The sequence below is a fragment of the Suncus etruscus genome, chromosome 1 (assembly GCF_024139225.1).
Source record: "Suncus etruscus isolate mSunEtr1 chromosome 1, mSunEtr1.pri.cur, whole genome shotgun sequence".
NCBI classification, from domain to species: domain Eukaryota; kingdom Metazoa; phylum Chordata; class Mammalia; order Eulipotyphla; family Soricidae; genus Suncus; species Suncus etruscus.
Window position 1 is genome coordinate 77,443,397 of NC_064848.1, and position 13,560 is coordinate 77,456,956.

Consider the following 13,560-nt stretch of genomic DNA (forward strand, 5'->3'; position numbering starts at 1 on the left):
TGCCAGTAGCAATTTCTGAGCGCAGAGCCAGGAGTAACCCCTGAGCACTGCAGGGTGTGGCTCAAAAGCCAAAATAAATAAATAAAATGAAAATTAGTTAATGTGTATTTAAAGTCTACTAAAGTACTTAGCATTTCACTTTAACAGTTGTTTCTCTCAGCCTCCAAAATCTCCATCTTTTCCCCATTTTTTCTTGGCATGCTAGTCATTTCTACAGTATCTGTTTTAATTTTTCTGGAAGAACAACCCACTTATAAACACTAATGTAGTGCCATATAGTTGTCAACTCATTACAATTCCTGAGTACTTTACTTTAAAAAATGCCTAGGGGGCCAGAGAGATAGCATGGAGGTAGGGCATTTGCCCTGCATGCAGAAGGATGGTGTTTCGAATTCCTGCATCCCATATGGTCCCTCGAGCCTGCCAGGCGCAATTTCTGAGCATAGAGCTAGGAGTAACCCCTGAGTGCTCCCAGGTGTGACCCAAAACCCTCCCCAAAAATAAAAAATGCCTAGAAAGGGCTATGTTTTATTCAACTTCGAATAAGTTTTTTTTTACTGAAATGCTAAGCAGGTAAGCATTAGGGAAACTAGTTACCCTGTGAAATTATTCTAGAACTACAGTCTAGGACTCAAGGTAAATGAATTTTTATAAATCTTGTACTGTGTACCAACTACCTATAATTTTTAATTTATGTTGTCTAATTTAACCTAAAAAACTTGTAAGAATATTTTCTCAGAGATGAAAAAAGAAAAGATATGAAATTAAGAAATGTTATTAAGTAAGTTACCCATTTAGTTGTTGGGAATCAGAATTTGAATCCAGTGTTTTGTGAATCTGCCACAATTTTTTAAAAACAAGTATAGAAATGAAAGAAAGAAAAAAGAAAAAAATTAAATGCATGAAAACAGCTACATAGTGCCATTAGATTTTTCACTTGGCCTATTTCCTGTTTTCTATATTCAGTGAAGATCTAGCCAGACTCCTTTATTGTTACTCACTCTTAAATAAAATTTAAAGTTGGAATGCATATGAAATTGTCTATGTAAACCCTGAAATTTTAAAAATAATTGGGAGGTGCAAACTTCGGTCTTACTAAGGTAAGGTATATGAACAAGAGCTAGTGGACATTGTTTGTCATCATACCTTGAATTCAGTAACTGTGACATCTTGACTTAAAGGCAAAATGTTTGCCAAGGTAAGATACATCTTTTCTCTGAGTGGCTCATTTTTTAAAAAGCTTTAAAAGATTCATTTAAATTCATTTTGTTCTATTGACCAACATTTCAGTAATGTGAAACAGCCTTGGTGTCTAATGAAATGACATTGACTTCTTAAAGATTTAATATTCTGTTAATTTAAAGAGGTAGGAAAAACTTTATACAAATAGAATTCTTTATTCTTTTAGTTAAAAAGCATAGTTGTATGCCACTTAGGTTAGATATGAAAGTAGAAGTGATCTCATATACTGGGTTTTTAGTATTTTCTGAGAATTATATGAAATCAGCAAGTTGATCATAAGTTCATTATATTATTATATGGTATTTAAATGGAAAACTAAAAGAAACTATCTCATTGCTGTGATCATTTAGGTTTTTTGGTTTCGTTTTGCATTGCCAGGGATTGAACCCAGGGCCTCACATATGCAAGGCAAGTACTCTACCACTGAGTCATATTCCTGCCTCTTATTACTTGTATTTTTATATAATAAAATAGTTTAATTATTAAAAACTGGGCCGGAGAGATATCACAGCGATAGTGTGTTTGCCTTGCATGTGGCCAACCCTGTAGGGGCCAGGTTCGAATCCCTGCACTCATATGGTCCCCCAGCCTACCAGGGCCGATTTCTGAGTGCAGAGCCAGGAGTAACCCCTGAGCTCTGTTGGGTATAGCCCAACGACCAGTCAATTAATCAATAAATAAATAACGTTTAAAAATAAATAAATATGGGGCCAGAGAGATAGCCTGGAGGTAAGGCGTCTGTCTGCCTTCCGCGCAGGACGGTGGTTCGAATCCCGGCATCCCATGTGGTCCCCCGTGCCTGCCAGGGGAGATTTCTGAGCGTAGAGCCAGGAGTAATCCCTGAGCGCTGCCATGTGTGACCCAAAAACCATAAATAAATAAATAAATAAATAAATAAATAAATAAATAAATAAATAAAATATTAGAAATGCATGATTGATCTTTTTTTGTCAAGAAAATGACAAAAGAAACAAGTATTTCTCACTGTAATGCAATAGCCACTTATTTTTTTCATTTATGTTCAGATATATGTTCTTTCATATTTCTGTTTCTATTTTCTATTTCTGTCATTCCTTACTAACAGCAGATTTTGGCCCTTTTGGCTATCAAACTTTAAAATTAAAGCTATCAGTTTTGTTATTTGTCTATTTATTTATTGAGAAAGCCACAATTGGAGTGCTTAATGGCTATTCCCAGAGTGATTCTCCTGTAGTGCTCCACAGATTTCTCAGGGTTTAGGATTGAACCCAGACTACCTATTTATTCTCTGACCCTTTGAATGAACTGCCTACCTTCTGTCAGGTGTTATTTTCTAACTGGCATAGATTGAATTCTAAGAGACTTGTGATTTTACTCATATTCTCAAAGTCACTCTAGCCAATTTACTAGTTATAGTATAAACCTGAAAATAAGAAGTTTTGTTTTATTTTGCGGGGCACCGTCCTTAGTGGTGCCCATGGCTTTTTCCCTGCTCAGCACTAAGGTTTCACAATTGGGGGGGACTCAGAAAGACCTCTCTGGTGCCAGGAATCGACCCCACATCATCTGCATGCAAAGCACATACCCTGCCTGCTATACTATTGCTCCAGCTTCGAAATGAAAAAAGTTTAAAGTTTAAAGCAGACATGATGCAACATTTTCTCTTAAAAAAAATAAAAGATTGAAATTTGAGTATAATTATATCCCAAGCACAAAAACACTAGATATATTGGGCCTGTTACATAAGGATTATTGTTAACATTGTCTGAAAAGACTTTCTACAGGTTCAGCACCTGTCCTTTCAGCTAATAGAGAAACTGAGAAAGACAGAAATGGACTGTTATGCAGCTAGGTATTGTTAGGAGAATCACTTAGGTCTTTGAACCCAGGTTTGGTGGGGTTTTTATTTGTTTGTCTTGGGAGGGGCACACCCATTGGTGCTTAAGGGTTACTGGCTCTGAACTCAGAAATCAACTCCTGGCAGGCTTGGGAGATCATATGAGATATTGGGGATTGAACCCAGATTGGTAGCGTGCAAGGCAAATGTCCTACCCACTGTGCATAACTTCAGCCCTTTTTTTCAGAAATGATGATCATTTCTTTCTGAGTCTAAAAGTGCATCCATGTCTTGTTAAGATATATTTGCATCACTACATAGATAAAGTTCAATTACTGTTATCTGATAGGAGAAAGGAAACAACAGTAAAGGAAATTGTTAGATATTTCAAAAGAAGAAAGAGATAGCAGGTTCTTCTTCAAGTGGGTATATTCTGTAGTCAAGATTAGAGGGAAATGAGTTAAACAAATTCTACATTAGAGATGATAGGATAATAAAATAAGTGAAGAAATAATCATGAAACAAAGGGATTTCCTTTCAAAGAATAAAGAAATAGGCTTTTGTTTTAATATGATTAGAGAGAGAGAGAGAGAGAGAGAGAGAGAGAGACATTTACCTTGTATGCAGGCAACCTAGGTTTGATCCTTGTTACTTGTAGATGGTTCCCCAGTGATCATCCAGAGTGACATCTGAGGACAGAACCAGGAGTTTGGGAGCCAGAGCAATAGCACAGAGGATAAGACATTTGCCTTGTGCACAGACGACCCAAGTTCAACCCTCGGCATCCCATGAGCCTGCCAGGAGTGATTTCTGAGTGCAGGAGAGGAGTAACCCCTAGAGTGCTAACTGGTGTGGCCCAAAAAACAAAAACAACAACAAAAAGAATCAGGAGTAAGCCCTGAGCATAACCAGATGTGACCCAACCCCCCAATAAAATAAATGATAATTAAGCTCTTTAGAGCATTAACATTGCACAGATAGTATCTTGAAGTTATCATTTTAAAAAATATAAGTAGTAATTGCAAAAATTGTCAGTTTAGTAGAGTTTTTATTTTTTGGTCCCATTGTCTTAGGGACTCGGAGTTAATACTTTTTAATTTTTTTCCTGGAATATTTTTAACCAATTCAACTTCTGCAAATTTCTTCCAGACACCCCCTAAAATTCTGCTATTTAATTTTTTATGAAATTACTGAAACAGATTTTTTATCAGAAGGTGAAGGCTTTCATATGTGTTATATTTGTTTCTGCAGTTTCTAACAAACTATGAAATATTTGATGTTATTTTTCATGAGCTACCCTCTATTGTATGTAATGTACCAAACAAATACAGTTGTACAGAAGTATCTAAACACTAATCCATGCAAATGTATGTCAAGTGATACTTTTTAGTGAATATTTATATTATATGCACCATCATCATTTTGGTATACAATTTACTGAAGATAAATATAAAACTAGGTCTTTAAAATTATATAGGGGTCTGGAGAAATAGTGCAGGGTCAAGGTCTGGTAATATAGCCAACTCCAGTTTAATCCCTCTGGTCCCCTGAGAAATGCCAGGGTTTTTACTTCTTTGCATAAAGCTAGGAATATCCTCTAAACACCACCTGGTATGACCCCCGAATATTAATAAAATTACGTATTTTTCTTGCTCCAAAATTTAACAGTATGGAAGATTTTGCTTATTATCACTCCCAGCGACTCATTTAATACCATTTAAGAAAAATCATTACATAGTTCACTTGATATTTTTTACTTGAAAATAAATATTTTTTAAGAAGGAAACACACTTTTACTTCATACAAAGATTTTCTTAGAAATCTTGGAATTTGGTGCTTATCCATCCATTATTACCCATACACTATTACTACTTTGGCCAACATGTATGTAAAACTAATATTCCAGTAAAAATATTATGATGTTAAAGCTGTGCCTTTAGTACTACAAATAACACCAGATATGGAATATAGTTAGTAATGGCTTTTTCTCACTTGTACAGAAGTGTACATGTATTCAGAGATGCTCATGTCAGCTCCCTTAGAATCCAGATCATAATTGGGAGCCTAGACATAAGATCCTTGTCTAAAATTTGATTGGTTAGAAAGGAAAGACTGGGCCCAAGAGATAGCACAGTGATGTTTGCCTTGCAAGCAGCCGATCCAGGACCTAAGGTGGTTGGTTCGAATCCCCGTGTCCCATATGGTCCCCTGTGCCTGCCAGGAGCTATTTCTGAGCAGACAGCCAGGAGTAACCCCTGAGCACTGCCAGGTGTGGCCCAAAAAACAAAAAAAAAAAAAAAAAAAAAGAAAGGAAAGACTGACCTTACATTTTGCATACAGTGTTTGTCCTTCCCAGGAAAACCTTGCTGTCAAGACAAGTTTGATATAAATGATTACTTCTTTATTTATATACAAATAATTCATAATTATTATATATAAAAAAGAAAATAGTCCAGAAACTCTTCCCTAACTTTCACCTGTCTATACTTTGTTTTTTTTTCTATTATTCTATGTATATATCTTTTATATGGCAATATAATCATCACATTAGATATAAAGTTTTGGTTTCCCTCCTTTATTATACATCATCAGTGTTTCCATACATTAGTGTTCATAATTTTCATTTTAAGTAGCTGCATATTATGCTGTATGTTGATGTCTTGGCATGATTAATTTATATGAGCTATTGAGCTTGTGCCCTAAACACCTTTCTTAATCTAAGGGTTTTTTTATATATCATACTGATAAAAGAACTGTTTTATTAATGGTGGCACATTTCCAGCAAAAGCATGTGTGCATTTTATTTTTAAGTAGCTTATGGCAAAAAATTATTTTCAGTTCAATAAAATATATGTAAATCTGGTCATCTCTCTGTTGATTGATAGACATGGAGGCTGAGGAGTTACATGTCTGGTTTTGCTCTTGGTAGTTTTGTATGTTGTGTGTGTGTGTACATATGTGCGTGTGATTCCTTTCAGAAGGGGAGGGTAATGTCTGCTGTTGGAACATGTACTCCACCCTCTTTGATAAGGCTTGTGGTAAGATTTGCATCACTACTCATGACTGTCATCTTCATGGCATTAAGCACACAGTTCTTAGCTCCATATGATGTGTGGAGGGTGGAGTGTATTCATCGTGTTCACCTTTCATTTGTGTGTTTGATGTGGCATTTATATTAAGTAGGAGTAATTTTTTTTCTGATTTTTTTTTTCTTGTGTCACCAGTGCACCTATTCCATACTTCCATCGCTGTGCTCCTGTGAACATTTCCTGCTATGCCAAGTTTGCAGAGGCCCTGATCACCTTTGTCAGTGACAATAGTGTCTTACACAGGCTGATTAGTGGAGTAATGACCAGCAAAGAAATTATATTGGGACTTTGCTTATTATCACTAGGTAATTGTTTTTCTCATTATTAGCTATTGCATAGTACTGCAGTAGAAGACTGTTCTGTCTTTTTAACCAAAATATGATAGAGTTGGGGATACTTGTAAACTGTTTTAACTTCCCATTGCCAAAATAATTGTTTCAGATAATATATATTATAAATATATACATATCAAAAATATGTATATATAGTTATCTGAAACTCATTTCCCTTCTTTTTCTCATTGGAAATAATTGGTGTTTTCCCAAAATTTGTTTACTAAGTTTATAATAACTTTAAATATGAATACAAGATTATTAAAAAATGAACCAATATCACTGTGTTTATGGTTTCACAAGATTTATTTGCTTATAAGTGACCAAATAGGTTTTAAAATAGATTTCTATCAAAATGCAGATTTCAGTAATTACTTTTGAAATATGTAAATATTTTCATTGGTATTAAATAAAAATCACCATATTGCTGAAAACATAAAATCTCCACTTGTTAGCCATTGAATTTTCTGGTCAATAAATAGATACAAAATTAAGTAAAGATGTTACTTTCAAGATATAAATTTCTGTACTATCCTTAAAACTATAGATGTAGTCATTTCAGAATTTATAGATCATTTTATTTGAAACACTAAACTGTTTGGAGCCAAATAAATGTTCAAGATACAAATTAGTGTTTATGCCTTCAACAAAATTTAATAATAATTGAGAACAAAATAGCTATATTTCCATCTTGTCATAAAAGAATTTTCTTTTTGCTTAGGTAGTACGTCACTTAGTTGAAATAATGGTGTCCTTATAAAAAGCTGTTTCTGTAATATGTGAAATGCTTTTATCTGGTTTTGCTTTCTTTATAATTATTGCAAAAGTGAGTAACTTAATAATGTTACTTTGTCTCATAGGTCCCAACCATATTTTTGTCTTTTCAACTGTTTTGAAGAGACTTGACTCAGTATAGTTTTATCTAAAAACCATTTGTTTCTGGAATAATTGGTTATATTAACTTCCTCCCAGTCCTAATCCAAACCTTAAACATAGGGTTACTAATGCTATTAAGCTTTGGAATTCTATTTTCTTTCAAAAGTTTTTATTTTTGAGACTCAAAAGATTGGTTCATTGTTTGTTAAATGAGCCCTGGTATATTTTTTTAAAAGGAACAAATTATTATTTTAAAAGTGAATTTCCCTTCTATTTTAGCTTGAGGTGAGTAGAGGAGTAGACATAGTAAGTTTTACTTCTTTAATAAAGCTTCTGTGTCAGAACTAACTGCAGCTAGAAACTGAGGCCAGGAGACTTTTGATCTGGAAAGACTTGGGGGATATTAGTCCTTAGGATTAAGCTATCCCTTAACTTTAGAGGAGAAATGAGAAAAAGATAAAATGCCATCTAGTTTATTGACAAATGATTGAGAAGTTGGTCCCGAAATCTTTAGAGGTCTGAGAAGTGTAGCACCTGTTTTTCTAATCTGTCTATGTGTTCTAATTCGTCTTGTCACCAGCATAACATGTCATTGTTTACACACTCCATGTTTTGGCATGTAAATTTGCATGTAAGTCTCACCGTCTTCCCATGGTGAATCCACAACAGTTTTGTACTGTTTTCGAGTCATCAGGTCCATTGCATGTTTTTTTTTTTTTTTTATGCCATTAATCAGCCCACTATTCGGTGCCTTTGGTTTCTAGTGATGCTATTCAAATGGCACAAGTATCAAAATCAAAGCGCAAACATAGCCCATTCCCTTCTTACCTAAATCGGGGTCATTAGATTGTCAATAGCAAGGAATTATTTTCCTTTGGGAAAAAAACAATGCAAAGAGCATTCTTATTTTCCAATGTTTTCAAGTAATCTTCCATTGTTTTCTCTCTCTATCTTCCCTGCAGTTCTCTCCATGATTTTGATGGTGATAATCAGGTATATATCAAGAATACTTGTGTGGATCTTAACAATCCTGGTCATTTTGGGTTCACTTGGTAAGCTGTTTATTTAATCTTTTTTTTTTTTCCGTAGAAGTTTTAACACTCTTCAGTTTAGAATAACTGATCATTTTAAACACATTTTATCTAAATATATAAAATAAACTAAAATGTTTGGTAAAGTAGATTATATTGAAGTTAGTTTGGTGGAAGCCTAGCAAAAAAAAATTAAAAAGGCAAGATTAGTGGCATTTAGATTAAAAGAGCAAGTAGAGCTGAAGCAATAGCACAGTGGTAGGGCATTTGCTTTCCACATGGCCGACCTGGGACAGACCCAAGTTTGATTCCCTGCATCCCATATGATCCCCCTAGCCTGCCAGGAGCGATATCTGAGTGCAGAGTCAGGAGTAATCCCTGAGTGCTGCTGGTGTGGCCCATGAACCAAATAAATAAGTAAATAAAATGAAAAATAAAAGAGCAAGTAAGCAAAAAAAAGTTTTATCTTTATATTTTTCAAAATGGGCTGAGCTGAAGAGATAGACCTATGGATAAAGAACTTAATTTGTATGCAGCTGAAGTTAGTTAGATGCCCAGCAGAACATATGGTCCCCTGAGCACCACCATGATTGATCATTGAGCACAGAGTAAGTGCTGAGCATTGTCAGGTGTGGCGCAGTTCTCCCTACCCACCAAGTAAAGGGCCAACAATTTTCTGTCACAACCAGTTTGGGAGGAAGAGTCCAAGAGGAAAAGAAATGGAATCGGATCTCTTTTTGCTTCTTGCTACCCGTCCTTTCTTTTTTTAGTTTGGGATGACATTTGGTAGTTCTCAGAGCTTACTTCTGATTCTGCACTCAGAGGTCACTCCTGGTAGACTCTGGGGCTAGATGTGGTGTCAGGGACCAAATCTGGTGGCCAAATTTAAAGCAAACACCCTCCCTACTGCCTATACTGCCACTCCCAGCTCTATGCTTTTTGCTTTTAGATTTTCTCTTATTTTTTCTAAGAGTTCTCTGCCTTTCAAATTAACGACCCTTTCTATTTATTCTGTACTTTCTAAAGATTTGCATCAACTATCTTAAGATGTTGAACTTCTAAACTATTGTAAAATGTTTCTGACAGGATTATGTGTGTGAATTCTATTAATCATATTCTTTTGACATTGTTTTATTTTCTGTATTAGTTTTATTGTTAGAAAGAAAACATGGATTTTCTGTTATTGCCTTTTTAAAAAATTCTCCTGCTGGAAGATAAGGCAGTGATTAAGACAGTTGACTTGTACACTGTTGACTTGTACCTAGGTTTGATCCCTGGCACTATGTATGGTCCCCAGAACTTCAGTGGATGAGGTCCCAAAATTAAAATTAAAATTAAAATTAAAAATTAAAAATTTTTTTAAAATGGGTCCGGATAGCACAGCGGCATTTGCTTTGCAAGCAGCCGATCCAGGACCAAAGGTGTTGATTTGAATCCCGGTGTCCCATATGGTCCCTCGTGCCTGCCAGGAGCTATTTTTGAGCAAACAGCCAGGAGTAACCCCTGAGCACTGCTGGGTGTGACCCAAAAACCAAAAAAAAAAAAAGAATAGCATAAAAATTGCTCTCAGGACTAACATTATTAGAATGGAGTATTGCTTATTATATTGATAGGCTGCAATTTCTCTATGGATACTAAGGACATTTTTTTCAAAGAATAGATCATATGCTCCTGAAATTTATATGAAATAATAACACTGTCCACTCCCCATGGTCCTCAGATAGCCAAAGCAATCCTCAGCTAAAAAAGAAGATAGGAGATATCACTTTCCTCAACTTCAAACTATATTACAAAGTGGTAGTAATTAAAATTGCTTGGTACTGGAATAAGAATAAACCCTCAGATCAGTGGAAGAGAATTAAATTCAGAGACAGACATTTGGGTATATTGTCAGTTAATTTTTGATAATGGAAAAAAATATATGAAGTGAAGCAATGAAAACCTCTTCAACAAATTAGGTTGAGAAAACTGGTCAGCCAGTTTTTTTGTATCTGACTTATTTCACTCAGCATAATAATTTCCATGCCCATCATAAATGATATCTCCTGTATCCTTTCATTATTTTACTGTATTTGCCTTTCTTTCTTAGTGACTATCATAATGTGATACTCATTTTTGTGAAAATGTGTCTTATTCCCTTAAGCGATTTTCTAAACACCTTTATGGTACCTTCAATATTTCAAAAGTGGGTTTCCCATTCACTGAAATATTTTTTCAGAGATTTGCTTTTATTTGTTTATGCCTCCTTAATAGAATCATAGTTCATATTCAGTATATGTCAACCAGTAGAAAATGGAATTTTCCTTTGCCTCATTCACTCTTAATATTTGAGTGCTGGTTTTGGTTGGGTTGACTTAGATTTTACTTCAGTTTCTCTCAGGCAATTTATCTTGCTCACTCACCTCTATTCTGCATCTATGTTACCTTATTACATATCAACAATATGATCTGGTCCCCAGCTGGCCTTCTGCTTATGTCTCTTAGTGCTTCCTTCCTTGCTCATTCATTATTGAAGTTCACAGTGTGTTCCTTTCACTTCAGCATCTTAGAACAATCCTTTCCTTAAAGTGTGTTGATTGTTTTCTTCCAGGCTTTTTGTTGAACTATCAGCTCAGCGGTGGTGTTTTTCTTATACATTTTATGTAATACTGCAGAGCTTACCCAGTTCCAGCACTGCTTACCCTTCCTGGTTCTTGCTCTGGCATTGCAGAAAGATCATACACAATGCCAGATACTTGATCAGAGGTTGTCTGCATGGTGGCATCCAAGACACAATCTTTTCCCCTGTGCTATTTCTTCAGCCTTTGGGTAACTTATTTTCTTAGATTGAATAGATTGTGCTTTTGCTACGTTACTGTACATAAGCTTCATGAAGGTTGAGGTGGGAATTTATTTACTGTTCTTCGCTCATTCCTAAATCTACTATTAGATCCTTTGCACTCAGGATGTTTAATGAATGTATTGAATCAAAATTTTCAAAGTGGCTTTCTTATATGGGGTCAGATTTGCCTCCTTTTCAATCTAGTCCATGGAATCTGAGTCATGATGAAAACTAAAAGCTCCTATCTCTAGTACCAATAGAATCAAGATACCAGAGATTTCTGTCTTGGCTCCTGCCAACCCTTTTGATCTTCATTCATTCAAATGATTTGTAATGTCATCAGCTGCATGACTGTCAGTGGTAGTACCTGGGCTTACTGTAATGAATGCAAGAGAAAGCTTTGCCTTCCTGAGCCTCATTGCTCACCTCTGTGATTCTGACTTGCTTCACCCCCAAGCTTGAACACAAAGACTATCTTTATCAACAGTTCTTCTCAAGGGGATTTGTATCTGCTGACTCCCTGTTGGCTTTAGAGTCAATTAATACTTAGTTAAAGGAAGTCTATTTTATAACTGAAACATTCATAAGTGCCTGATTAGAAAGATATTTGTGAAATAATTAGTGTGCATCTTTTGCTGATACAAGGTTGGAGCCCTGCACCTCCTGACCAGTTGAATTGTTGCAGATTTATTTTCAAAATGACACATAGGACAATTTAGGATTCAGGTTACATAACCTTGTGCTAATTGTTGCCACCTCCTTTTCTTTTGGTCTCCAGGTGGCACAGGTGTGCTTTGGTGGCTGTATGCAAAGCAAAGAAGGTCTCCCAAAGAGACAGTTATTCCTGAACAACTTCAAATAGCTGAAGACAATCTCCGGGCCCTCCTTATTTATGCCATCTCAGCAACAGTGTTCACAGTGAGTTCTGGCTATGTGGGATATCCCAGATTAATGTTCTTGTTTACAGGAGACTTTATGGAGCAAAAACTAACCTCTCGCTGCTGTATTCATAATCCTGATCTCCCATCAAATAAAATCTCTTACCCACCACGTATAACACACTAAAAAGTTATCCAAAAGCTTCCCTAATTCTAGGGTGCTATTGACATAATAGTTACCTTATTATTTGCTAACATTGTCCAGAAAGCTACAGAGAAAGACTACAGAGAAAAAGTGAGTTAGTTTCATTAGCAAAAAAGCAACCTAAGTTTAGTTTAGATCCACCTTCCTTTAATTGGCACAGGCTAGAGTAACCTTCAAGAAGAGGGAGTGGGGATCTGGTTTTATGCCCAGTAGAGTTACAGTGATTTAAGAGGCTGTCTAGAATTAGTAGGTTTTCAATAAAATGAATGCATCTGTATGAGAGGAAAAGGTATATATATGCTCAATTGATGAATATACAAGAAACATACACTAGTCATCTATTACATGTATAGGAAATGACAGAGACACATCATTAGGGGTTTATTTTAGTATGGTAATGAGGACAAAGGTAACTGTAGGTCAGTGAAGGCTCTGTTGTGGAGTGAGTAGTACCTTCTGACCTGCATTGTCTGGTCAGGGGTCTGGGGTTGTTATCAGTACAGAGGTTTGCATAATTGTGCTGTTTGATTGATCTTCAATACAGTATTATACAATTGAATGGTCTTGGTCTAATCAAGGCCACATAGAATAGCAAAAATGACCAAGAAGAGGATGAACACATTCTCTAAGCAACAAGGCTATTCCTGCTTTCATTTTTTTTTGGATTTTTGGGTCACGCCTGGCAGTGTTCAGGGGTTACTCCTGGCTTTACACTCAGAAATCGCTCCTGGCAGGCTTGTGGAATGGGATATGGGATGCCGGGATTCGAACCAATGACCTTCTGCATGAAAGGCAAATGCCTTACCTTTATGCTATCTCTCCGCCCCCCCCCTTTTATTTTTTTATTCCTGCTTTCTTGTTTTGTTTTGTTTTGCTTCTTCTTGGTTTGGTTTGGCTTTTGGGTCACACTTGGCACCGCTCAGGGGTTACTCCTGGCTCTGTGCTCAGAAATCGCCCCTGGCAGGCTCAGGGGACCATATGGGATGCCGGGATTTGAACCACCGACCTTCTGCACGCAAGGCAAGCGCCTTACCTCCATGCTATCTCTCCGGTCCCCTATTCCTGCTTTCTTAACCCTATGTCTCTTCTGAGTTTTGAGAATGGGATAGGGCAAAATAGGAAACCAAGTTGCAGAAAGTTTTGGTCATTCAGTTACAATACTAAGGTATCTATTGTTATAGATAATTATAAAATAGTTTTTTTTCCGGGGCCGGAGAGATAGCATGGAGGTAAGGCATTTACCTTTCATGCAGAAGGTCATCGGTTCAAA

General features: G+C 36.1%; 1 protein-coding gene across 3 annotated transcripts in view; it reads left to right on the forward strand.

Moving 5' to 3' along the window:
• The window catches only part of SLC44A1 (solute carrier family 44 member 1), a 226,376-nt gene that overhangs the window by 112,817 nt on the left and 99,999 nt on the right, over positions 1 to 13,560 (forward strand). For all 3 annotated transcript variants that reach the window (XM_049770819.1, XM_049770831.1, XM_049770826.1), the window contains 3 exons: positions 6,283 to 6,452; positions 8,318 to 8,407; positions 11,986 to 12,125. In XM_049770819.1, the coding sequence (XP_049626776.1) occupies positions 6,283 to 6,452; positions 8,318 to 8,407; positions 11,986 to 12,125 (400 nt within the window). The remainder of the gene's footprint in view (positions 1 to 6,282; positions 6,453 to 8,317; positions 8,408 to 11,985; positions 12,126 to 13,560) is intronic.